Below are 27,616 nucleotides of genomic sequence, written 5' to 3' on the forward strand. Positions count from 1 at the left end.
CTGTAGAATTTCATAGGGTTCTTGTTAGTCCACTCTTCCAGCCTATTCAGGTCTTCTTGCAGGGTGGCTCTCCACTTCCCCACTCAGTTTGGTATCATTGGCAAACTTTGTCAGGGTACACTTGATCCCACTATCCAGATCACTTATGAAGATATTAAATATGAAATAAAAATAATTCAGAAATTATGTGGCAAACATTAAGAGAGTAAAAAACCCTCAGGCTGAATCAGCATGCAGAGGACCGAAGGAAAAGCATGTTCTCCTTCATTTTTTTCTGGGCTGCAGAAAGAGGATACAGTTTCACAACCTGCCTGCTATGAATAGAGTTAATGTTTAAAAGTTCTACACTGAACAATTTTCACACGGAAGTATCTTTTGTGCAACTGCACTCATGGACAAGCACTCAAAGAGAAGCAGACATCGTCTCTGAAAATCAGAGTGGATGTCACAGAACTGGAAGACAAGAAGTGGAAATACATTCTACTTTAAATACAGAAGAAAAAAATCAAACACGGGAGGGTAATAATGGGAAAAAATCATTGACTATATCACTCTCCAAAAACCAATATATTTTAAAGAGAACAAAATTTCTATGTATGGTGCAAAAATAAGTACAGATTAAGTTCCAATGCAAAGAGCAGTGTACTAGATATAATTTCTCTAAACTTACAGTTTTTTTATATAGTAAGTGGGTATACCTTTCTCAAAAGCTGTTTAAATATATGCAGAATTTGATCAGCTTCTTGAAAGAAACTTTCCAGCGTCACAGACGACCAAGTTAACATGGTAAGTCCTTGCCTGAACACAGCTTCAACCTAACCACAAAAATATAATTTCATTTATTTAAAAAAAAGGAAATTATTTAAAACAAATGCAATTATTATTAGAATTACTAACATCACTTATTAAACAGAATGATATCTAAGGTTTGGAAGGTTACAGGTTTTCAACAGAAAAATCAAAGAAATTTATACAATGTGGAGGAAGAGGAGGGTAGTGCATACTAAAGCCTCTAAGTGACATGCTCAGCAAACATCTTCCCTTTCCTCTTCTCCTTGATACTGTCTTTTAGTGGCTCTCACTGCTTCCTGAAATTAAAATCAAGTCCACTATTGATAATACAATATATCTGTTAACACATATCCTGAATGCTCTCAAGAGTATAAAAATTGCTTCCCTTTCCACCTCATATGTGTCTATGTAACAACATTTTTCACTTTTCCCACCTTGAATCACACTGATCCTCTCCAAGTTTTCTTATAGTCTCAATGCTATTTTAAAACATCCCCTCTTCCCTATCATTTCCATTATTGAATTCTTAGTTCTCCATGGTTTGTTTCTTCTGGATTTGTCATCAAGATGTTCAGCATGTAGCTGAAATCATCTCTTTTGCCTGTCACTGTATGATCTACACCAAGGTCCTTCTTTCACTGCAGATCCTGTACCTTTAATGGAGATGGGACTCATGAAAAGAAATACTACTGCCAAGCTATGAAAATCATCCTTTCCAGACTCTCACAGAGCTCCTATGAAATTTTTGCCTAGTACTCGAAAACTTCTCACTGATTTGCCAGTATACAGCCATCACAGTTTTAAATGTTGTCATCCCATCATCCTTGAAGAGACATAAACTTAATTTTGCTTAATTGTTGAGGAACTTTGAACTGATTTCAGTCATATTTGATTTTAAATAGCCACCTATCATATCTGCTCTTTCATCTTGATGTTTACCAACTCACCACCTAGAATTAACCCAACCTCTTCATCCTAATACTTCTTTTTGTGATGTCTATATCACAACTAAAACAACAAACTAAGCTCAAACAGACACATAGCCATTTGCAAATGCAGCCGATATTATCACCTTAACTTATGTGGTTTTCGGGAACATATTTAACTCCAGTATATTGGAACAATATTACTACTGGCAACCAACGGGTAACTGGACAATATTGTTACTTGTAACTGGTAACATAGTCAATTTAGAAACACTGTAAGGCTCTACATAGGTTGCTGTCTTACTATGGCACTAATCTAGTCAATAGCTTACATTTGCTTATTCCATCTTTGGATTTGTACTTTCCTTTCTTCTTCCTATACACCAAAGGTTTCTCTCCCTTCTTCAAAAAACATTTGAACTTTCTGTTGTTTGTACAATACTCACCCTTCTCTTCTGTCAGTTGTTTTCTCTAACATACAGCGTTGCATGATTCCCTTTATGATATAATCATGCTTACAGTAGTATCATTAAAGTGAAAACTACCATTACTTTATCTCTTTATCTTTTATTATTTAAGACTTAAGAGAAGGACATGTTTTTTGCTTCTCACACTTCAGCATATGCCAGTTATGTAGTTACACAAACTTACACAAACTCTGCGACTTTTTGATGTTACTATGTACAAACAAAAAGGGGTGAGTTACGTAGAACAACCACATACATACACTTGCAAATGTCTGGCAAAATTAAATGGCTTGTGGGACAGACATTCTGCATCTCTAATAAAACTGTACCTTTACTGTAGCATATAACCTTTCTACCCCACTGAAGAGACTCCATTCACAAGGCTAATAAATCTCTCCAAGCAAAGACAAAGATCATGACATTTAGTATTTCATCTAAATGAAAAGCACAGTTAAAACCTCTAAAACTGGAATAAGTGATAATTTACTTCCACGTCAAAGCCAGAGATTTGTGTAGATAAATAGACCCCCAAAGTCCACATTTTTTGTTCTACTGGGCTTGTATCTCATAGGCACTAAGATTATTCTATTGTAATACACATTATTCGAGCACTGCGTGAGGGATGCAAAGAGCAAATTGCTGGTCTTAAAGGTTTTTGTAAAGTTCATTAAATTGGCAATATGCAGATCCATCTAAATATTTAAGAATTTTCAATGATAATTAAGTTATTTTTAACTTCTTATGAAGTATACTGAAGTGCATTTAGCAATACCAACCTTTTGCATTTTTGGTGTCAGTAGATTTACAAACATACTTGGTATTTCTCGACACATATCTTCATAACGCTGGACAAGACCCTGTTAATTATTAGAAAGGGTAGTATCAAGCAGAATATTTCAAGTGTTTCTTTATTGAAGCAAACAACATATTGTACAATCAAATCATTAGAAAAACATGGAAAGCAGCACAAGGATCTATTAAAAAACAATTTTAGAATTTAACACATGCATTACATACCTATGAACATAATTTCTAGGAAGTAATGAATTTTTTTCATACTATAAAAGGAAGAATGAAAGCCACCTTTGACCAACACTGTCTTAATGCACAAAGCCAGACAAAGTATGATCTTTCTGTAGAGCTAAAGAAGGTTTGAATTCTAGTGACTGTAACTTGCAATGCCCTCTTAAAACTGAGTATAATGTGCTTTACATACTTAAATTCATGTATGAACTCAATTTTAAAATATCATCTTGTCTTATGCTGTACACACACAGTGAGAAATCTTGTATGGTACACCTCATCCACAAGATATAGGCTTCTCAAAATACTACAATAGCAAATACTACAATAAGTATCAGAAATGTGACTTCTCTGGCAGATAAACCTGAAAAATTCTTCATGTTTTTGTGGCTCACCAACTTTCAAAATATTCCAGACTAACTACAACCTTTCCTTCTGAAAAACTCTATAAAACTTCGTTTTACTGACTTTCAGACAATGAACACTTTTTGTGCGTGTTTAATTATTTCATCACCAGAGTATATTTAACCTGTCATGGAGTATAAGAAGTATATATTTTTATATTTAAGTATCTACTAGCCCCCACAGCAGTTAGCAGGGGGGTTTCAAATGAGATCCTCTATGTCCACCTGTGCATTGCACAAATTTACTTTAAACTACCTCATACCCAGCATTAGTACTTATATAACTATAGAAAAAATTGTATGATTAAACAGATTTTCTTTTCATTTTTTTTTAAACAGCAATCATGATACTTTTCGAGTTTACCTCTAAGCGCAACTTGGTGGACTTCAGTTTATTTTCTATTATTACTATCTTTACTGCTTGCTCCGGTACTTCCAGACCCAGCTTTATCATACATTTGGTCTCTCGCACAATTTCTGGAATTTGAGGATCAAAATTAACCAGGAACTTCTCGGATTTAGGATGACGCACAAATATTGTGGCTTGTAAGGCTGTAAAGACATTCTAACATCAGTTTCTAAGACAAACAGTTGTTTCTGTCCTATAAATTATTATGGAACCCAGATTTGTAATATTATTATACAGTGATTAAGTATGAATGGTTACTTGTGAAATAGCTTCACATTGTTTTCAGTTAAAGAAAATATACAACTGACTTCCACCATATTGGCTTTCTGCCTTTCTCATCATAAACTAAACAAGGCTCAGATCCAGTCTTATTCGTGGCATATTTTTTCTGAGTTCAAATTAGAAAATTATGAAATTAATTTTCTAAGGACCCGGAAACACAACACTTGAATATTAAACATTTCTAGGCATAAAGTAATACTTGTCCTTAGAGGGACTGGGATAATACAACCGTATAAATTATTATAGTGGAAAGAAAACAGGAAGAATTTTTAAATAGTACACATAAAAATTTCAATACCAAAATTATCTGTCTTAAATTTGTATCACTACTGTTTGCAGTCATCTGTCAAACAGTGTGCCAGATCTGCAACCCTCTGTATCAAAATCAAGTTTCAAGGTCAGTAAGGCACCACGACTGTGTTACTGAGCCTGCTTATTGACTCATGAATAATTTGCACATGTTAAGGGTAAATGAGGCTTTAAAAACCTATCTGATTGGATTTGTGTTAACTCAGTATTAAATAACAGTTTAAACAAGCCAAGTACATATTTAACTACTTACGATATTCTAATTGCGACATTTCCTTTATCCACGCATTATGATAGACTACCTCAAATTCCACCAATACATATGCAAGTTTGTTGTATGATTGAACAACTGCTTTACCTTCTGGACTTGCCAAGATATTTGAATTTTTCTATTAAAAAACAGTGCGTTAAAATTAAAACTACATCAAAAAACCCCCATACCACTTGGATTTTTCTCAATTTAACTATCGACTATATATAACTTAAGGTAATACTCTGAATTACACTTACAGAGTTCTTAAAAACTGTATCCAGTATTTATGATTCAAAATCATAGGGCAATAAAGTCAGTAAAAACTTGTAAGGAATAAATACTAAATAACACAGGTAAGAGCAATTACTTTATTATACTGTGATAGACACATGCAATTCACAGTGAAATAGATGCTCGGTTTTACTCAAAATTGAATAACTAAAAACTTATTGTAAAAGTTTCCTTTTTTAATCAGTAATGATACTTATGCCTATTTTCTTTGGAGCAGATCAGATGATTCATGTTCACATCTGAGGGAAACAGGAAAGCACTGCGTGCAGTTCTGGGCCCTATTGATTAAGAAGGTCCTTAAATGCATCCAGAGAAGGGCAACAAAGCAGAAGTAAGGGCTAGAAGGAATGAGGAAGCTGAGGGAGACCTCCTTGCTCTCTAGAGCTCCATGAGGAGGGTAAGTGGAGAGGGAGGTGCTGAGATCTTCTTCCTGGGATCCAGTCATAGCATGTGTGGGAATGGTTCAAAACTAGGGGAGGTTCAGGCTTGAGATTAGGAAGCATTTCTTTATTGAGAGGATGATCAAACACTGGAATAGATTTCCTAGAAAGGTGGTCAATGCCCCAAGCCTGTCAGTGTTTAAGAGGCTTTTGTACAATGCCCTTTAACAGCATGCTTTAACTTTTGGTCAGGCCTGAATGGGGCAGGCAGTTGGACTAGATGATCATTGTAGATTCTTTCCAACTGAAATAGTCTAGTCTGTTCTATTCTAACATGACATTTTGGATCTACAGCAATGGTTACTGCAGAGCAGTATTCCTATACAATTAAACATGTTACCTAGCATATAACAAGACACATTATTGTAGCTAGAAACTTTATAATCACTCTGCTGAAGTAAAACAGTTCACTGTTACACAAAACACCTAATTTTTCCTCACATCAACTTACATGGAAATAGTTGATTGGTTCATTTATCCTTCTGAATAACTGTCTCACCCACAATATCTTTCCTGCAATAGGTGGCATGTTTCGAGCCAGAGGAGGGTCATCTTTCTGACTTTGGTAAAGCTACAATAAGAACAATATCATTAAACACATGGATTAAAAAAATTTGTTGTAATGTTAAATTGTTTTCTCTGGTACCATGATTTCTTCCTCCTCCCAAAGAGACTAAATTTGTGTGGAGGCACACAGCTGTTTGTGGAGAGAAAAACATTTCTTCCTCGACTTGCTATGTTTCTGAGGTGGACACATTGGTATCACTGCCAGTAAGCCTCCGTTCTTCATTAACTTATGATGGTTTTTAGCTGTCCTTAGTTATGACAGAGCTCCAAGTACACCAGAAGGCACTGCAAGTAGGAGCTGAGCAGCCAGTATTTAAACCAAGCCTGACAGGTGCAGCTATGTGACTTTAGAGCCATCTGCTGTGAAAGCAAGCTGTTTAAGGAAGTGTTTTTGGGAGAACCCTTGTGAGGCTTTTCCTCCTTTGCTTGGGAACTGGCATCAGGAGGGGTCTAAGCTATATTGTTAACTGAGAGTTTTACCTGAATAGAAATGTCAACATTGTTCTTTGGTCACATGCATCTGACTATTAGCTAACATATCAGGAGTTGGACTCACTAATTCTTGTGGGCCCCTTCCAAATCAGGATAATCTAGGATTCTATGATACGCACTTTGCTACAAACTTGTAATCAATATGCATGTAGATACTCCTGGGTAAGCAGCCCATGCTTTTATTTGTGCCCAAGATGAGAAAAAAAAAAGGCTCCTTCTCACTGAATGGCTATATTAGAGTAAAAAAAAGTTGGCCTAAAATAATCTCATACAAAATTTGCATTGACAAATTAGTCAATCACTTCAGAACCAGTATTGCAGTGGGAGCAACTTCTTACAGAAATAACTTTCTTGGCAAAGATAAAAACAAACCAATAACACCTAATAAATAACTAGAGCTAGTCAATATAATTGAGACATATTCTTCAACAGAAGAAAGGAGTATTCATATCCACCCAATTTTCAGCATCAAAACTCACACTGTGACAATGCAGACTCTGTGATGACACAACTCTTCACTTACTGGTATGTCTTCTTAACCCTACACTGTCTCCTGCACAGTCCCAACAAAAGAAACCCAAGTAGCTTCACAGTGAACTTAAGAGAGGAGCTGACCTGGATGAAACCCTCTCAGAAAATATAGCCAGTTTTGGGTTTTTTTCCCTACATCATGTTTTTTAGGCTACGTGATTTTTTTGAGCAGGTAGTGTTGCGGTAAATATTTTATTTAAATTGAGCCAGTAATTACAGGTTCAGGAAGTGTTATATACAGTGTGTAGGTAGAGAAAGGACACTGTAAAGAGTAGTTCAGAGCACCTTTGCTAGGTTACAATTTTAAGACACTGTTTGGAGAAATCATTTTCTAATAAGTGCAGAGTTTATAGACACTTGGCTCCTCGTGTCAACTTGTGTCATTGATCTCACAAAATGTAAACATCTCAAAAAAAATTTTCATCAGTCTGGTTTTCCAGATTCCCTTTATACTCATTGAAGAAAATGGCCATTTGGAGGGAATTATTCATGCTACTACGTGAAATGAATCAGATTAACCAACTCTAAAATACTTCCTTCTTTCTTGAGCAGAAAGGGAGTTTAGACATCTAGTTCCAAGGCAGATGTTTATTTCACAGACAAATAAAGTCAGGTTAGATCAATTCTTCTCTAAAAGATTACAACCAAGTTATATGAACAGTCACCAGAAGTTAATTCTCATCCTACAGTCATAGTGCACCACACAAATCCTGAAATATTACTTTATAATCAACGTAAACACAATTTAACTTCATTTTACATGTATTTTATGCTGTCACAGCTTCAATAATAGCAACATATAAATGCAAATTAACTGTAGAGATCTCATATAATAAAAAAACTAACAGGAATATGCAAGTAATGTACACAGTGAGTAGAGAACAAGTTTTTTTAAATTTAATTGATGAAGGAATAACAGAAAATATTTTGGTTTAAAAAGTAAAATTGTGATTACATATTTGCCTTGAAAAGCATGCTTATTGTGTTTTCCACACACTAAGGTCTGTTTGCTGTAACAGAAAGCATGATAATTGAGCTTTGATAGTCAATTAGTGAAATAGACTATAGTGAAATAGAATAAATGAAAATTCATATTAAAATACTTGCGCCTATTTTAACATGATGTTTACAATTTATTGAAAAGAAATGAAATACCTTCTTAGTAGCTTCAAGTTCTGCTACATAATGTTGAAGAATACAACTAGCTGTACGTACTGTTTCTTCTTGAAGGCATGGCATATTCAGATTTTGAAACCTGTATTAAAGATTAGCACCCAAAATTATATTCCTAAAACACAAATAATTTTTTTAATTTATTTTGGAGTATATGAACATTACATAAAGTGAAAGAAGCATAAATCTAGGAAATGCTTCTGAATTCGGAAAACTTCTTTGCTTTGAGCAAGTTCAAGTTATCTGAAAATTTCTGCCTTGCTGGGTATTTTTGTTGTTGTTGCTGTTGTATGTTTTTAGGTTTTTCCTTTAGTATCCTCTCATATATACAAAATAATCTAATGAAATTAAGAAACAGAATATATTGATTCACATAGGAAAGCTACGATATATATTTCATGATTATTAAGTGGTTCAGAACATCAGTAACGAAAAATTGTCGATTAAGCCCTTTGTTCCAAAATAGCTGTGTTACTTAAATCATGTTAATCAATAATTTGAAGTCAGTTTAAAATATCTTAAAACATAGTTGCCAATACCTTTGAAGTAACTGAAGTGAGTTCTGTGAAGACAAAATTCTCCCAAAACAGGTACGCATAAAGGTCTGTAGCTGTGTCTAAAGAATATATAATTTAGTATGCTTTTTCTGGTCATAGAATACTATTTTGACATCTGATATTTTCTTAATCTTTGAAACTGTTACTGCTTAAAGCACAAAATAGCAGCCTTCACTAGTCCATGCTTAATATAATTAATGAATAGCTAGTTTCAGTCAAATAATCTCTTAAAATGTCATACAATTCTAAGAAATTAATCAGTTGCAGCTTTGTTCTGCCCAAAATCTAACCATGTTTCTCCAGGCTAACAAATGGCATCCATGCAGATCATTCTCTCAGGTCTCATGATTTTTTCATTTTGGCTGCAGAGTGACAATCATCAGCGAGGACTGATACATTTTATACCTTTCTTTGAAAGTAGAAGAAAGAATGGAAAAAGCCTCCCTCCAGACAAACACAAACTCCTGTTCATTGGAAGAACAACAACATAGCCTATTCACAATCCAAAGTCTCACTGACACTCAGTTCAATACTGAGCAAATAGTGATAAGATTCTTCCATGAGTAAATTACAGGTAGCAATACCACTTACCTCTAAACGTTCAACTTCTGTCAAGAATTTCACAAAATCCACATCAAATTCTGTGTTTTGTGGATCAAGGACGTCATATTGTTTCTTTTGAAATATGTGGAAGATATTTTTGAATTTTACTGCCATAAGATCTATACCTTCAATTGCACACAGGCTCAGTGCACTAAAAGTTTTCTCTACAGCTATCATCTCTGTAATCTGAAATATAGACATTATATTCATGCTCATAACAAATTATTTGTTACTTCCTCTATAAACTAAAACATGAGTAAAATAAAATAAACAACAGCCACTTCTCTAACTACTGCATTCACAAATGTGTAGTTTCTGAGCTTCTGAATCAAATATCTTCAATAAAGCATTGTTAATCCAGTTTTCAACATCAGCTCTCACTACAACCCAACACAAAGTAAAACAATCATTATTCTTTGTGATAGGGGATTTATTTTTTATGTGGAAAGAGTTAAAACATGACATATGCATTCTGATAACAAAAAGATAATTCAAAGAATAAAAACAATCCGACAGATTAGTATGTATACTGCATGACGAAGAAATGCATCGAAGACTCAGGGAATTCCTAGCTGTGATGGCTGCCCCATTATTGCCTTATCCCAAGTCTGACCTTATTCTGCACAAGAAGCACCTATTACCTTTTCCACACAAATTCTGTCAATGCTAGTTTAAAATCTCTTCATTGAGTTACCAACCTGAATGTTAAGACCACACCAAAGAGCAGAATCATCTGAAAAATTATATTTAGCAGTAACAGGATACCAATCAAAAAAGCAAAGGTGTGTTATTTTTCACATAATTTTAAACCTCCTACAATAATGATGTAAGTCTAGATAATTAGGTTATTTCTCTCTACACTAACAGAGACAAATTGACAAGCTCAGAAGGCAATTGTGAGGTAATTGCCTGAAGTATTGAGCTGACTTTGTGGAAGTACCCAGTTTCTCTCAATAAAGAGTTACAAACTCCTTTACAAGATCATTAGGAGCATGTATGCTGACAAGTGTCCACTTTGTAAACTGCTCTTTGGAGAGGTGTTTCTTTACGAATAATAACAGCACACAGCACACTCACTTTTTCTAATCTCCTACAAAAAGCTTCGGATTTTCCAAAAATGTACATTTCCGATACTTCAAATGCCTTTTCTCCTAGAGTTTCCAAAATCTCTTGCTTAGCTTCACGAAAGCATTTCTGATATTCTTTCAACAGACACGTGCAGTCCTAAAAAGTGGAGGAATAAATACCATACTCATTATACTGTGTTTATGGGTGAGAGACTAGAGAAATCAAACCAACTCTCATTCCAAAGTGGTTAATTATCACTGAATCTAGTTACAGGCAGTAACGACTTACATACAGTGGTTTTCTTTCTGCATCTGTAGCAAATGTTTGCAACATATGAACACACAATCATACAGTACAGTAAAAGATGTAACATTGGGAAATGAGTCACCAAAAAAAGAACAGGAAAGTTTTAGCTCATGTTAAAGAAAGTAGTGGTTTAGAGGCCTGCAAAGAGCAGATGATGGCTTCTGCTCTAAATGAGGCATTTGGAGATGTCCAAATGAACAGAATGAGCAAGAAAAGCCATTAACGTAATTAAGAAAGGTCAGACTGTCCCCTGAATAAGGACAGAATGTGGCAAAACAGAGTAGTCTGTTTGGAACTCTCAGAGGACTTAAAAGAAACTGGTTATTCAAATTAATGTATGTCGACAAGTCTGAATTAAAGGGACGTTGAAGAATCAGTTGATTATTTTAAGACTCATGCCCCTGAGACAGGGTCACTGACATTCTTGTTTATAGATCCTTTGGGGTGGATTAGAGCAAAACAACACTGAATGACTGATGAATATATGTGGCAGGTTTATTCTGAAAACAATTTGGTTGCAGTAGAAAGAAGGTATGCAGCCTTTCTGGTTCCTTTCTATAAAAATATCACAAAGAAAATATACAAGGAAAAGAAAGAAAGAGAAGGAAGTGACAAGATTAGACAGTAGAGCAGAAAGATATCACCACCCGTGGATCCAGTGACAAGACTTGATTGTTGCAATTTCAACGTCAGAGTGATGGTCACAGTCTTGTTCGTTTGGGGATAGAGGCCCCCTCAACAAAGAGTTCTACACTAAGACCTTATCAGATGTAAAAACTGTGACTGATGAGAAATGTGAAAAATGTGAAGTCTATAGTCACTGGAATGCAAACTTTTCTGCTAGTTCTTGTCAAACAGAAAGCAGATTTTATCACATATACTGGAAGTTACCAGGCTGTCTGAATATGCAGGTATATATAAAACAAGTGGCTATGAATTACAGGAAATTGAAAAAAGTCCTCATTGAAAAAAATGTTCAGATCTTAAAAAATATACAAATACTAGAATAAACACTGATCAACACGATTCGAAACTGGGTGTATATTTCTCTCATTGAATAATGAGGACTTGTCAGCTGTACACCAGCCTCAAGATTTCCTCATTGAAACAGATGCATTATTAGTATCAGATCATCCTGTCAGTCAGGAGAGATATATTTAAATACATTTTCTTTTTTACCTCTGGACCTAATTTTTAAGGGACTACGAAATTCTATGCCTTTTTGGGTACATTAGGAACTCAGAAGCTGAGGTCTGATAAAGGAGAAGGTGGAAATGATGTCAGCATTGGCAAGCAGTAACCTCACAGCTGCATGTTTTGCCCTGGCACATAGCATGCACTTGATTTGTTCTTCATAGGTCACCATCAGATGAAGAAGAGGAAGACTATCTTAGCAGTGAACTTTCATGATATGTCAAGAAAATCTTGTATTGGTAAGAACTACTGTAACAATGTAATATCTATTCAAATACCAGGTTCCCCATGATAGAGGAAGATGGTACCATACCAAAAGTATCCCCTCTCCCATGTCCTCTCTTCCTCAAGAGGGAAGAATGTGGATTACGCGGGATGGAAAAATTCCTTGGCTGCACATATGGTGAAGATGCCAATTCCAGGGTCAATAACAGGCTACACTGACAAAGATGAGGCCATTCTAATTTCAACAACGCCAATGGGCTAAGAATTGGGAAAATATTTGAAGCATCATGAAATAAAAGAGTAAAGATGTGAAGCATTTAATACATATTGATATGAACTTCCTTCTGATGTCAACAGGTAATCAATAGGTTTGATAGGTAAATAATAAAACACCAAAATACAAACCTTAATTTTTTCAGTGATTGTTGATGTCTCCTGTTCCCAGACCTGAGACAAGCCTCCATCTGTAATATAGGCTTTACATGTTGTGACCATTTGATTTGTAACCTAGACAAAAAAACAAAGTAGGTCTCAAGCTTAATAGGAAATTTGCCTGTTTCACAAAATCTAACAAAATTCCCACATGCATGTATTAGTACTATCAGATTTTGAATAAATTTTATCTTTGGGAATAAGAGTAGGTAAATGTTATACGCAATAGGCATAACAAACACCCTATAAAAACCCCAAGAACACCCTCAGAAATGCATCTAAGTCCCAGGACATATTTGTAAGTCCTATAAGTTCAGCAATAAATATATATAAACACAGAAGGTTTTCAATCATAATTCAAGAACAAAAAGAATTTATTTAATTCCAACTATTCTTCCCCTACACTGTCATCTTTACACTTTGCAGCATGTGCATCCTTATTTAAAGACTGCCCTTAAAGACTTTGCTATCCTAGCAGTATGTCTTCACCTTGGTTTCCCATGCCTATAAAAAGGAGAAAAGATTCTTCTACTTCTCAACCACAAAACTCCAAATTTAATAATGACAGAAAGAGAGAGAAGTATGTGCAGATATAGAAGACGTATCACAGAGAACAGCTAGAGGCAGATAATTTTTTTGTCTATTAAGTAACATGAACAATCAAACCAGTTCTTCTGACATTAGAGTACTGTAAAGCAGGTCTTAAGAATCTCTAACTGAATAAAGACTGAATAGGCTACCAAAGGCAGCCTCAAACTGTAATAAAACAACTGATGAAGTTGTAGATAGGATGTCACCTCTTGTGATCATTAAGTGGAAACCAACAGTAAGGGGGACCTTAAACCACTGAAATAAAATAGAGATTTTTCCTTGTTATTTCTTGTCACAGCCTCATGTAACCAGTTTGTTGTTAGCCTTTGTACTAAAATGCACACTCCTTTGGACCATTAAATAACAGACACTAGCAAGAGTTAATACACAAACATGTAAAAATCCCCTATATGGCAGGCAACATATACCTAACCTATGATATATGGAAAACAGCCCCAGCCATGAATAAATACAGCCTCAAAAGAGCACGTATTTCTTAATATCCTAATTCAAATTGAAGTGTGACAAAACTTGACATTAAACTCTGGAGTGTTAAAAATTAAAAAAAAAGCAAAGTTGTGTAGTGAGGATCACTGTGAATTTCCTCTGTATGCTCAGTGGAGGTGTGTGTTTTAGTTATAAAGTTTTTCTTTGCTGTAAAACCATTATCCAAAACAGTTTTTCATGCAGTGAATACCTGGATTCTGCAAAAGACATAAGTATAAACACATAGCCTGTCTTAGTTTCCATTTTAAAGTGGAAAAGTTTATGACCTGAAGTTTAATTAACTTTTCGAGTATGACTTCAGAAAACAGGAACCTTTTGTCTTTCACGCCTTTTAGAGGAATGGCCTGGTCAGATTGATGGCCATCTGCCAAATTAGGTCTTCAAGGCTGACAATAAAAGAATCTTTGTGGAGTCTGTGATTTAGGAAACAACTGATCAGATTAATTCAGGTCAGAAGATTAATCAAGAACATAAGAAAAAAACTGACATTGCTGAACCAAGAATAACAACAAAGTTCCTTCCAGAAGACAAGTCTGTAATCCAAGTTTAATCTTCGCCTGATCAACAGAGTTCTCTTCCATTCCCATGCAGACCTCCACTATTTATTATAATTTTTTAACAAATGTTCTCCTGATTTAAACAAAATTTCTCTTCTGGAAAATTACATATTTTTTATAATTAATATTTTGCTTAATATATTTACCTTTATAAGCAGTGATGTCATTCTCTCAGAGGTATTGTAATATTTTGAAACACCATGAATCATTTGTACAGCCTTTATCAAATTTGGTATTCCATGTGTCATTGATACCTTAAAGCAGAGTTTTGAGAAAAATTTTACTTCCTATTCTTAGCAAATATATTTCTATTCTATTGACAACTTTTAATTTATATTTTTCCCTAAATCACATGAGCCAATCTATAAAATGCCATGGTATTTTAACAAAAGGTTTCTTGTAAAAGAAAAAAACTAACCATGCTCAATAATGTTTCAAACCTCAAGTAATAAGAACAATAAAAATACTTGATCAGTTGGTAAGAAATCAGATTAACGGTATTATAAGCTATGAATTATTTTAATATGCTATTTTGATGAACAAAACTGAAAACCGATTCAAAAAGTACAGCTTGCATTTTTTGGCACAGTCAGAAGTATTTTTCTAGCAGCTCACAGCAGTTGTCTGTGATGAATGCTTTTGCTTTCCTTCAAGTAGAGCTGCTAAATATACTTATGTAATTTCATTGTGATAACAATCTTTACATAAAATGTTTAATTCAGACATTTCATAAAACTAATAGAATAATTGTTCCAATGTTAGTTTCATTAACAAATGCCTAATTCATTCAACTATCACATGAAACACCTAAATCGTTCACACATTTCATGTAATCAGTGTACATGTTGTTAAAATCATACTGTGGAATTACAAGTACTCTGCAACTCAATCACTTCTAAGTATTTGGGAGAAAAAAAAGAGAGGTGAAAAATTATAATATATTAACATTATCAGGGGCTTGTCAAAATGTAATTCACAACATCAAGAAAAGCAATTTTGGCTGTCATCCCTCAATGGAGAAATCAAGCTCCTGGAACTAACTTTGGGCTGCAAACTCAAAGTAAACTTATCCTGTGGGTAGACATAGCACGCATTTGCATTTAGCAGGAGTGTGAAAGAAATGCTATATAGTATAAAACCAGTCATCAATGTCCACATTGTTCATCACCACCACTACTCCTGAAATGAAATCAGGAGTCTCTGAGTCTATTGGTTTTCTTTTTCAATTCCTGACAAAAAATAAAATCCTGAATACCAGACGGTACAGAAATTTCTTTGATTCAAAGCCTTAAGTTAAATGTTCAATCTGAATTTTCATATATTAATCCACTTCAGCTACAAATCTCACCATGTGATACTACATACACAAAATGCCATATTTTATGATACACACACTATCATATTAAATCTCTGTATATTCCATTCCTCATTCGCTAATATATAAAATGGTTTTCCATATCAGATATTGAATTCAACACAATACAGAGTAAAGTTCTTTTTAAACGAGGGTATATTTAGCGCTGTTTTTTAATCTGAACACCATAGAAAATCTTTCCTAAACTAACCTGATCTCTGGAACACGTTCAAAGACATTAAACAGAAATTCAGATACATCCAAATTGTTCCAGACTAAACAAAGAACAGTATTTAACTATCTTATATTAGTAAAATTATGAACTCTTCAATGGGTTTCCACCCAGAAATGGAGTGTCTGTGATAAAAAGAATTTTTGTCTTCATAACACCTACGAAGTAGCTCATCTTTATGGCCTGGTACCTGGCTCCCTCTAGTGATACTTTGAAGAGATGAAGATAAACAGGTTACTAATACTGTTAATCATACTTGTCTCTTATACTATTCCATGCAATATCAGCTCTATGTCATATATTATCAGTCTTCTTGCTTCCCCTCAGTTCAAACTTCATAGGATTCTAAGCTGCCAGAGGTTCAAAAGAAATGCAACACTTCCTGACAGAGGACAGGAGGCATATAGGACCAAAACACAAAGGACTTTAAAACAAAAGAGCATTATTTTTCAAGAGTACTTCCTCCTTTCATCCTATTCTGCAATAATCATTAGGAAAATTCACCTGTTACAATAATTAATGTTTCCTACACCTATTAAATAACATCTTGAACTAAGGTCAAATAGTGTACATTTACAAGTAATTATTTAAATGCTGACTAGCTGGTATTTCTGCAAATTGAAGTAGCTAATACTATATTTGATATTAAAATATTATTTTACCCATTTAGGACCTCATTAGGTTTCATTACTGTCTCTACAGCTGAAATTTTGGTATTCTGGTTTCAGCTATGTGATCATTTATTGACACATATGGAATTTTCAGTGGAAGGCATACTTTGAGACTCTTGTATTATAAAATAAGTACCTTGCTTAATTGCTTTTTAGAATAATATTGGTAACAGGACTGACTTATTAGGCAATCATATGTATTTATATTTATTGATTAAATACCTATTCTAAAATACTATATTTTATGTAATATATAAAATAAACTAATGCTTCAACAATTAGCTTGACAGGCATTTAGAAAGAAATTAGAAAAATAGAAATGTAAATCAGAAAATATCACTTTAAGTCAAGTACAAGAAGATTTATTTTGCTCTGGGCATTCTAGGTAAACACCTAAACTATGTTTAAAAAATTATGAAAGGCATACTTACAACATCAGTGATATAAAGTGGTCGACAAACTTTTTCAAGTGTGTTTAAGTATTTCACATTATCCTTTGACTCATTAGCTGCATCTGTGATTCTGGCATCTAACTCTTGCCATGTCTAGTGGGAAAACAGTACTGTAAAAACTTCATACATAGTGAACTATTTCCTTAATTTGCACTTATTTGCCAGAAGCAAACCTTGGTAAATGAATTTTTAAAAGACATTGTCAAAGCAAGCAATAAAAGTTATTTTATTACATTTTTTATATGTATCATATATTTTATGATCATTTTTGGTTGTATCTCTGTAATGTCTTGTGCTTTATCTTAATACCTTAAGCAAACCAGCATCATACCTAAATTTTTCTCTTTTAATTCTCCTCAGAAAATCTCTTTTAGATGCAATGAAAAAACCCTGAAAACATAAGCTTTGCCCACTATAGTAAAAAACAATATAAAAAAGAAAAAATAAGTACCCTTAGTAGTTTAGAATGTCCAACTCTCAGAACACTAATGACAGCTTTACAGTTTTGTCCTTTGATCTGCTCGATAATAAAGTTCAATTTAGCAGACATATATTTCCAGTGCTCCAGTTCAGTCAGTGGACCTGAATCATTAGCTTCTTTCCTTATCTGCTTGCTCTCAATCAGAACCTGCAACCAATTTAAAAAAAAAAAAAAAAAATCAAATGCCTACTACAGAGAATAGACAAGTCATTATAAAGAAGAAACACTCTTGAGGATACTCATTTAATAAGGAACAAGCTTGCAGTTAATGACACATGAAAATAGTTCCCATTTGGAAAAGCATCCTAAGTCTGAATTGCACTTAATCATATTCTTAAACTGAAATTAAGGCAGTTAAAATGTATTTTCAACTCCTGTCATAAACTGGGTGAATATCAGCATATACATATATTTCTCTCTTTAATCAGAATCTATGAATTGAAATGCACCAAATGTAACTTCACTAGTAAAAATCTTCAAGAGCTACTTTAACGAAAGTATTAAATATCATTCATAAATGTACCCATTTTTATGTGGATAAACATGCAGACAGCTCTTTTTACGTGTCTTTTATATTTTTATTCTTATGAGCTAGACACACTAAACATATTATGCCAAATCTACACAGATTCTCATTTTGACAAAGGATTCTGTGTTTTTCATGGAAGTCTCAGGCACTAATTTCTTGGATAATTGAGACCTTCCCATGCAATACTTAGGCAGGACAAAAAACGTCCTGCTGGTCCTCATCAAAGATCTTTCTAGAAATAGTATCTCACACCACGAGTGGCAGCAGACACTTCACCAGCAATGTACATTTAGGTATGTTCTATATACATATGTGGTCCTCACCAGGGTTATTACTCCTGCATCCTTCTGTTCTCTTTTTCTTACTTTTTGTGTCTTAATTGTTCAGAAACTCTTATTCTTGCTAGACTGTAAGTTCCTAGGGATAAGGACTATCTGCTTAATTTGTGCATAGAAGCAAAGCACTTGTCTTAACTCAGGTGGAGAAGCTGAGGCTTTTGGCTAACTACAGGCAAGTCTCATATATCATTTATGAACATCTACCTATATTCATGCTGAATAGATGTGTTGAAACAACAACTTACATGTTCAATTTGTTTATACCATATCATAAGTACTTCCTCTAGTTGGTGAACTGTGTCATAATTGTCAGCCGCTGCAGCTATTTTCTCAAAGGATCGGAGTTCAGAAAAATTTATGTAATCTATTTTTTTCAACTCAACAATTCCGTCAATGCTTGCTGCAGCACCTGAAAAAAAGGAAATTACAATATAAAACCAATTAAGATCTTTAAAATAAATTTCTACCAGTCTAAGTAATTTAAATTTCAAAATATTTATATCTGCACTCAGTGCTGTTTCAATATAATAGCCACTTTACTGTACTCACATAAAGCAGAAAATTCTAGTTTTAAATCCAGTGATCCTCCTTAAAAGTAACATATCACTATTTCTTCAAGAAAATAATCAACCCATGTATTTATTATGCAAGTAATTGATCATTTTATTTTTCTTGCAAAATGTGAAAAGAACCTTATCTACGTGCTACTGCCTTTAAACGGAAATCTTTAAATAGATTTGCTCTAGTATCTTTCCTAAATGCAATGCTTACCTTCTAAAAATGAAAGGTATCTGTTAATTGTTTCCAGAAAATTCTGTTTGTCTTTTGTATCCTCTTTGGTCTCACCTAAAGTACCCCAGTTACTTGTTGCAAGGACAGCAGGGAGAAAAACCTTTTCTATCATACTCTTAATACCACGTAGGAGTCCTTCAGTGGCATCGAAAACACCAAAGAAGATCTCCTGCATTGTAACAAAATGATTGTTAGTAATGCAGTAACTTCATCTAGAAACAGTATTTTAAGTTCAGCATATTTTTACAAAAGTGCTCCAATACGCCAACTAAAACTTTAATTTAAGGAGAGAAAATCTTTAAAAAATACACCTTCAATGTGCCCATAAGACGGTGTTCTCATTAAAAAAGGGAAGTCAATAATGATTTAATAGAGTTTTAGAAGGCTGTCAGGTTATGCTTTTGTAACTTCAGTTATTTCCCTGTCATACAGAGAGTTTGGAAATTTTTAAATTGTAGAAAAATGTCCCCATCTACAATTAGCTACTAATTCATGAAATGCATGAAGAACAAAAAGTGCTCTGAGTGTTTGTATCTGAAATTATATTAGAAGCAGTTATCTGGCCAAATGTATATTACTTTGGGTGAGATGAAATTTTTTCCTACTCTCCAAAACTAAACTTTACAAGTTCTGATTATTTTCAATATTCCAGTATTTTAAATGTCTTTCAAATAAGCAAGTATTAACATACTTCATGCAACGAACTTCCTAGAACATAAAGTGCTTTTCCTTATCTCTTCAGTATTTGGAATGTATTTGGAAGGAACTTGATGCAAAAGTAATATTTACAACCAATATTTAGACTCCTGATAAAAACAGATTTTGTATCTCACTTCTAATGGTGCTTTTCCTCTTTTACCTTCTTAGCTCTCCAAAGGAATGGAATATTTTAATATAAAATATATAAATTAATATTGGATTTTCTGTTTGAAGAATTTGAAATTATATTAATTAAAAGATACATATGTAAAACTGTTTCTTTGCAATTCACAGTCCCACAAGTGCTGCCTGAGTATTAAGATGTGTAGCTATAAAAAAGAACAAAGCCTACACTTATCCAAGAATTTGTCTTGTAAAAACTCATGCTACATAATTTACACAGGATAACTGTGTGTTTTGCACATTCAAAGACATGTAAAACAGAATGGTACAAGTAAACTTTTTGTCTCCTGGTATTTGCAATAAAGTCTTCTGTGTGTCCTTGTAGTTTATAGAGACTTTCATCACAACTAAAATGTACTTAGTGGCTTTAACTGCTTCAAAAACATTAAGAAGAATAAGAAATTAATCTAGATGCTGACTTCTTTAGCAAGAATCCTGTAAGACATTAAATTCACAAGATATCCTGAGCATTTGCTGAAGCAATACCACTATCCATTGTCCACCGAAAATGGAGAGCAAAGTGTGTGATAAAACTTAACATTCAAAAAATGCAGTTACCAGTAATTTTAGGTATGTGTCAATATTGAAAAAAATAATGAAACAAAAAATAGCTACCTCATGTATAGTTTTTTCATTTATGGCACTGTCATTCTTACAACGAACAAAAAATAAGCATAGTCCTATGATTTTGTCTGGTGCCTTGTCCACATAAAATTGCATCACTTTACTTCCTTTTGCAGCACCTGGAATTGTCCGACCACACTCTGAAAAGGAATTTCATAGATGTCACTATTTTAAAAAGTGAGGGTATTATAAAATGCTTAAATCAATGCAGGGAAAGAAAACTGAACACATAAATAACTTATTTTCTTCTTTTGTAAGAGAACAAAAACCAGCAGAATTTGTGACTGTAATTAACTACACCATTAGAAATGTACACCAAACACATACCATATATCTTACAAAGCTATTTTTGCACATTGTACTGCATAGAAAGGGTAATTTGTTCAGGCTTATCATTCTGGAACAATTTGCTGGTGACTAAGGTACTTTGTTTATTCGCATTCGTCCTATTAAACAAGACGTCAGGTCTGAGTGAGAAAATAGAGACTGTGAATAGCCTTGGGTCCTCTGTGGATATAATCCCATGCAATTTGATAGTTTAATATACGTAGGTAAGGGAACAGCACGTGCAGTGATTAGAGAATCATTAGGGAATTCAGACATTAAATTCTACATCTCTATCAAGCATCTGAAAACTGGAAAATTTCAAATATTTATAATAAATGCAAATTCAGACAGGTTTTATGAAAGTGCTTTCTACTGAACTGGGGGCAAAATTTTCACATGAAAAAGTTACAACCAATTCAGTATTTCAGGAGAATGTTTTATATCCTTCCTCCCAATAATTGTTAAAATTGAGAATTTTTTTCTAAACAATTTGAGTTGAAACAAGCATTTAAATTATTAATTTTCAGTTCTTAGAGCAAAAGGTCGCAAAATTCTGAACAAGTGAAAAATAGATTTTTTTGGGGGGAAACATCAAACAAAATGAGCAACACAATGCACTATTACATTTGCCTGTATTAATATTGCTAAACATTTACCTATTCCTGGTGCATCTCCTTCTTGATAGAAAATTTTCAATGCTTTTCTTCCTCGCTTGGCAAAAAAAGAATCAAAGGCCTCCAACTGTTAAATCAAAAGTAAATACTTGTTACTCAAAATATTTTTATGTGCCTTTAGGATATGCAAAACTAATTTCACCATGCTGCTTTTTAAAGTTTTGTTGGAATGCAAGGTTTATCCTCAAATACTGTGAGAAGATACAAAACAGCATATTAGATATTTCAAATATTGCCTTCAAGTACTGAACCACACAAAGGTGGCCTAGCTCCTGGTAACTGTGCACCAAACATTTATGATTTTGTCCAGTAACACAGAGATATTGGAGAATATCTGCCACTCACAGAGATCAGTAAGTACCAACTTGAAGTAATTGCTCATAAGAGACTTAGAAACATTCACAGAACATTTCCATGACTTGACATATTCTGCTATTGCTACTGTATGCCTTAATGTAAAATATTAATTCATGTAAGAAGAGTAACATGACACGTGAACATTTTATTCTGGAGACATGAACTGGCCACATTGGCTCCAAAACTTTTCCATGATGACAAAGATTTTGCTGACCTCTTGAAGGACAATGGGATCACATCTGAGGGAGACTATGTTGCCCCATAATTAGCTTGCTGTACCTGTCCATAAACTGGCCACCCTAAAAGGTGTATTAGAGACTACAGGTCTCTATATGTCCATTTTGATTTTGTCATGTTACACAAGGTGCTTTGGATGGTGCAAGGATGGAAAGCTTTGTAACAAACACTGCTTGTGTATGGATTGTCATTCTGAAGAACTTGCCTGAAATTACAGCTAGAGTTTCAAAAATCCAGATTTTCAAGCTGTCCTAGACAACTTGTGTGTCCTGGTAAAACCAGGATATGGGATTTAATAGGAAGTGAACAAAGCTCTGAAAAGCACTGAAAGAAGGCACAGAGGAGATCAGAAGATATTGACTGATGTGGTCAAAATCCAGCTTCTTTCACAGTCTCTGTAAGTATCTGCAAGGACAACTAGCTCAACAAGATATGACTGGGCATTCAAACTGTCCAGCTGAAGGGCTCAGCCTTGGTAGTGAGACCTTCTGTTTCCTCCCCATCAGAAAAACATCAGAAATTTAGCAAGCAAGTATGTCTGGAGACAAATCACCTGTTCAAGGACAAAGGATGCACTTCTAGATGTGGTATATTCCTTAGGAGTTTATGTTTCTTATAAACAAACATAAAAACTGAATCAGGACAATGATAGGAAAATGAGTGACACCCAGGTGGACAGGATTTAAACCCACTCTTATGAGAAGACAACATCACGTGAAAATAAAAGAAGCAAAAGCAAGCCAGTTCTAAAAATCAATTTTGCTTTGGTTACTAGGTACTAGTGAATAACAAAGTTAAAACTGAGAAAAATACATTAAAAATCTCCACCCCAAAAATAGGGAAAGAAAAAGAAAATTGTTAAAGTACTGAAAGCTCAGTGACAAATGAGAAAGGCAAACTGACTCTTGGGGTCGTATGGTTCTACACCCAAGGTAAGACAGGAGCTGTCACTGCAGCTACTGATTCTGCAAAGAGCTTCTGGTTCAAGTCCATGTGGTACCCACACTCACTGTGTGAATACATATGCAGGCTAATGTTTTAAAGGGTTAAACCTAGCTCATGGATGTCAAAGACATGATATGTATATGGCAATTTACTAAATGACAATTTGTTGAAGGACAGTGTTAACACAGCCCCAACAGCCTAAATTGTTTATGAATAAACTAAAATTGGAAATGCTATGTATCACAAAAAAAAATATTTAAAAATAAATAAAGCACTCAAAACTGAAATTATTCAGTGGGTCTTTCCAAATGTCATTATAGTATTTAAATGGTGCAGGATTAATTAATTGCCCTTCTTATTACTAAAACACTCCTAATTTTCAAAATTTTCCCACGAAGTTTTTGCAGAATCTTTGGAATTTCAGTGAGAACTTGCTTAACAAATAAAAATGATCATCATTAGAACATAATAATGTCAGGTTGAGATGAATAAAATTGTTGGAACTGGTAGATGTGACCAGAAATTCCTCGGTCAAAACAACAGCAGTATTTATATTTTCCTTGAGATAAGAAAGATGAAAAAGCCACAATCAAAAACCTTGGGGATATTTGCAGATCTGCCAGGAAACTAAGCTGAAAGATTTAGTCAGGTATCCTTTTAGATGAGTTGTGTGCCTTAATAATCACATTTTCTGGCAGAAACAATCAAAGTGATCAATAACAATTCAAATCAAATAGGTAATCTGCTACATATTTTAACTAACAATTTAAATCAACAAGTATACAGAACAGACTCACCGAAGGGGCATCCAAAATCATTTCTTCCACAGTTGCTAAGTCTAATCCTATCCTGGCACTGAGAACTTCAAATATGTATTTATATGAAGCATTAACTTGTGCTTTTCGATTTTCTCTTGCTTGTATGTATTGAGCCTAAAACATGAAACATATCTTTCAAACTAAAAATACACAAAATGATCACAATAATGACCTATTTAACTTGCAATTAATGCTGAAATCTACTGCCTTGTATTATACAACTACATAAATGCCCTACTCTTTAAAAATATCTAAACTTTCAGAGGCTAACAGAAGAACAAATAATTAAGAATTATTGTAAGATGTAAACTCAACTCTAAGGATATGTCAAGGAAAAACAAATATTAAAAATACTACTAGCTAGATTTTAAAATATTTTTGTGACATATTAACCGATTTTATTTTTCACTATCAAAATTTCAATTTATTATATTAATACAGAAAGGTCAAAACATGGGTAAATATTTGCAGGAACAGAGTAGAGCTTTGCTTCAATGTAAATGATTCAATTAATATCTCCTTCTTCCTTCCTCTATTACTTTAAAATAAAATCTTAGAATATTACTAACATTAAAAACAAAGACACACTTTCTACCAGAAATAATTTAGTAAAAGAATAGAGTATAAGGAAATTTAGAAATAAAAAATAAATAAATAAAAAAAGAAAACTAACTGTTTATATAAACTGTATTTAATGATCTGAAAAAATTTATAACCTGTTTTGCTTTGGAACTTTGTACGTTTGTCGCTACACTAGGGCGGAAAAACTTAGACAAACTTTGACTTCCAAATGAAAAAGATCCACGAGAAGAGGAAACACTTCCTGTTCGTTGAGCAGGGTGAGTAGTTCTGGTTACAGCATCTTCTGATTTCATGATAGAACCAGTGCGATTACGCCCAGCATTTTCTCGAGTGTTTGAACCTCCTTTATTACTTTTTTGTGCCCCCTCCATTCTGAAATCTGAAATTTGCAAAAAAACCAAAAATGTTTATAACAATCCAGACATTTAAAGTCTACCTTTTCAAGAAGGCAGGAGCATCTCAAAACTGAATTCCCAAGGATATAAATTCAGTAGTCGCATAGAGTCCTCTTCCAGTTCTTATCAGACATTTAGACACATTTTATGATAGCTTGCAAATGTCAAGCTGAAGATTGAAAACTTTTTTTAAAACCAATTTATCATACATTTATGTTTTGTGGAGTGAAAATCTTTCTATATAACAAATACGTTTTAAAATATTAATACTTTCAGTGCATATCTGATTACTGAGAAATAGAAATGGTTTAGAGTACAAATGGTGTGTTTAAATTTTAGTTTCTAAAATATATACACAAATTCAGCAACTGATCTTAGAAAAAGACTTGCAAACACAGAAGTTGCTATTCTACTCAGCGTACTATCACAATAAGGATTACAATAACTATCAAGAATTCCTTAGTAGCTCTTGTGAGGCCTTAGGGCAGCCAATCACAGATGGTACAGTGTTATACACTCTCTTAGACACTATTGCTTGATTCAGGAAATAAACAATCAAAGGTGAGGCTGACCTGAAAAGCAACACTTGGTAGTACACTACTAGCTCCTTATTTTTGCTGATGTAATAGGTGACAAAGTGGCCACTATTCTATGGTCTTTGGCATACAATCACCTGTTAGAGAAAATGTTCATCTGTCTCTTGAAGTAAAAATACTACCGAAAAAAACACCCAAAACAAATTTCAGGAAAAAAAACACCTTGATTAATTATATTCCTTTGTTTTTTCTTCATTTTTTTCTATGACTAGCGTGGTCATCTACAAGGTTAGCAGGGATACTTTCCTCCTTGATTATTCCACTCAGGCAGAATAGGTTAGATGTTACTCTTCTTGCCTTTTAACTAGTTCTCTTTTAGCTGATACCTTCCCCTAAAGCCCCTAAAGCCCAAGATAAGAGAGGTGGGGTTCTCATAGCTTTCTTTTAAAAAAAACCACAAAGACTACATTGTATACTGGCATCCTCCCTGGCTCTCCAAAATCTATACTCAAGATTATCTGGTGGCTCAGCTGAGATTTTCACTTTTCAAAAACCTGCATGAACTCCAGCTGCCCACCTCTCCCGTCTGGAACAGCAGATGTGCTTTTATGCCAAAATCCCCTTTCCTCCCCTCCAGAATGCCCAAAACCTTGTCTACAGGATCTATTCATTCAAGGAAAGTATGCATCTTAGGAGGGCTGAAGAAGGATAAGGTGAGGGAGGAAAGTGGAGCATTCCTAAGCACAGAGCACGGAGAATTTTGGCTCTCCTCTGAAAAGTTGAAGTGCCTTAACCGGCACTTCAGCTTTGGCAGAGAGATGCAGGCGAAGAGCTTCACCGACCTCGCCGGAGCGATGCCTCCTCGCAGGGCGGGGAGCCGGGAGCAGCGCCGGAGCAGCGCGGTGCCCGCCGGCGCTCCCCTCGGCGGCCGGAGCGGGCGGAGCGGGCGGAGCGGGCGGTCCAACGCCCAGCGCCCGCCGCGGGGCGGCTCCTTCCCGCCTGCGACTCCTCCCGCGCCCGGGCGTTCGCCGGGCAGATGAGGTCCTGGAGAGGGGTCGCAGCGGACCCGTAACAGCTGTGGGGACTCGGGCTCGGGCTCGGGCTGGGGCTCGGGCCGGGGTTCGGGCCAGCGGCTCCAACGCCCGCCCGGGAGCCGTGGCCGCGGGGCTGAGGCGGCGCTGCCGCCCGCGGGCCCCGCGCCGGCCCGGGAGCCGCAGAGGCGCTGCCGGCGCCCGCTCGCTGTGCCCGCGCGTCGCTGCGGCCCCGCGCAGGACCGGCCGAAGTTTGACCCCCAGAAGCTGTCATTCTACCGTAAAGGTCTCGCGTACCGGGGTCCTGTGGGTTCCCCCCTGCCCGGGGGGTTGGTGTGGTTGAATGCGCCGATGGAAGTTACTTGAGTAAGGCAGATGGAACGCTGCACTGCAAGTGCTTTCCTCTCGATTATCAAAAGTTAATTTTTAATTCCCTCCCTCCCCCCCCCCCGAGTATTCTATCCTGGTTTTCATGCTGAGTTTTTGAGAAAAATACTATTCATCTTTCTTAGGCCTGAAATGATTGATTATACTAATGGTCACTGCATAACTCTGAAGGGTGACAAATGCTGCTTGGAATCTTCTCCTAGTGCCTGGAGGCAAAAGCAGAAAGCAACCTCTGTCAATATCAAATCACAGAATCAGAATTGGTAAGGTTGGAAGGAACCACAGTTGGTCATCTGGTCCAACCTCCCTTCTCAAGCAGGGTCATCCTAGAGCACATGGCACAGGATTGCATCCAGGTGGTTCTTGAATATCTCCAGTGAGAGAGACTCCACAACCTCTCTAGGTAATCTGTTTCAGTGCTCGGTCACCCAAACAGTAAAGAAGTTCTTCCTGATGTTCAGGTAGAACTTTCTGTGCACCAGTTTCTGCCTGTTGCCTCTTGTCCTACTGCTCAGCCCCACCGAGGAAAGCCTGGCTTCATCCTCTTGGCAGCTCCTCTTTAAATATTTTATT

At 35.2% G+C, this 27,616-nt stretch overlaps 1 protein-coding gene across 2 annotated transcripts in view; it reads right to left on the bottom strand.

Annotated features, from left to right (window-relative positions):
• DNAH8 (dynein axonemal heavy chain 8) overlaps positions 1-26,588 on the bottom strand; it is a 129,128-nt gene extending 102,540 nt beyond the window's left edge. For both annotated transcript variants that reach the window (XM_032684441.1, XM_032684439.1), the window contains exons 1-20: positions 26,468-26,588; positions 24,829-25,073; positions 24,092-24,226; positions 21,738-21,822; positions 20,746-20,894; positions 19,228-19,417; positions 18,702-18,865; positions 17,560-17,736; positions 17,088-17,201; positions 14,546-14,653; positions 12,718-12,819; positions 10,597-10,743; positions 9,508-9,705; positions 8,899-8,975; positions 8,342-8,441; positions 6,048-6,167; positions 4,866-5,001; positions 3,977-4,164; positions 2,962-3,042; positions 699-815 (exon numbers count right to left, since the gene is read on the bottom strand). In XM_032684441.1, the coding sequence (XP_032540332.1) occupies positions 699-815; positions 2,962-3,042; positions 3,977-4,164; positions 4,866-5,001; positions 6,048-6,167; positions 8,342-8,441; positions 8,899-8,975; positions 9,508-9,705; positions 10,597-10,743; positions 12,718-12,819; positions 14,546-14,653; positions 17,088-17,201; positions 17,560-17,736; positions 18,702-18,865; positions 19,228-19,417; positions 20,746-20,894; positions 21,738-21,822; positions 24,092-24,226; positions 24,829-25,065 (2,625 nt within the window). In that variant the 5' untranslated portion in view covers positions 25,066-25,073; positions 26,468-26,588. The remainder of the gene's footprint in view (positions 1-698; positions 816-2,961; positions 3,043-3,976; positions 4,165-4,865; positions 5,002-6,047; positions 6,168-8,341; positions 8,442-8,898; positions 8,976-9,507; positions 9,706-10,596; positions 10,744-12,717; positions 12,820-14,545; positions 14,654-17,087; positions 17,202-17,559; positions 17,737-18,701; positions 18,866-19,227; positions 19,418-20,745; positions 20,895-21,737; positions 21,823-24,091; positions 24,227-24,828; positions 25,074-26,467) is intronic.
• Positions 26,589-27,616: the final 1,028 nt, after the last annotated feature.

Source organism: Chiroxiphia lanceolata, chromosome 3 (genome assembly GCF_009829145.1).
Source record: "Chiroxiphia lanceolata isolate bChiLan1 chromosome 3, bChiLan1.pri, whole genome shotgun sequence".
Classification (NCBI taxonomy): Eukaryota; Metazoa; Chordata; class Aves; order Passeriformes; family Pipridae; genus Chiroxiphia; species Chiroxiphia lanceolata.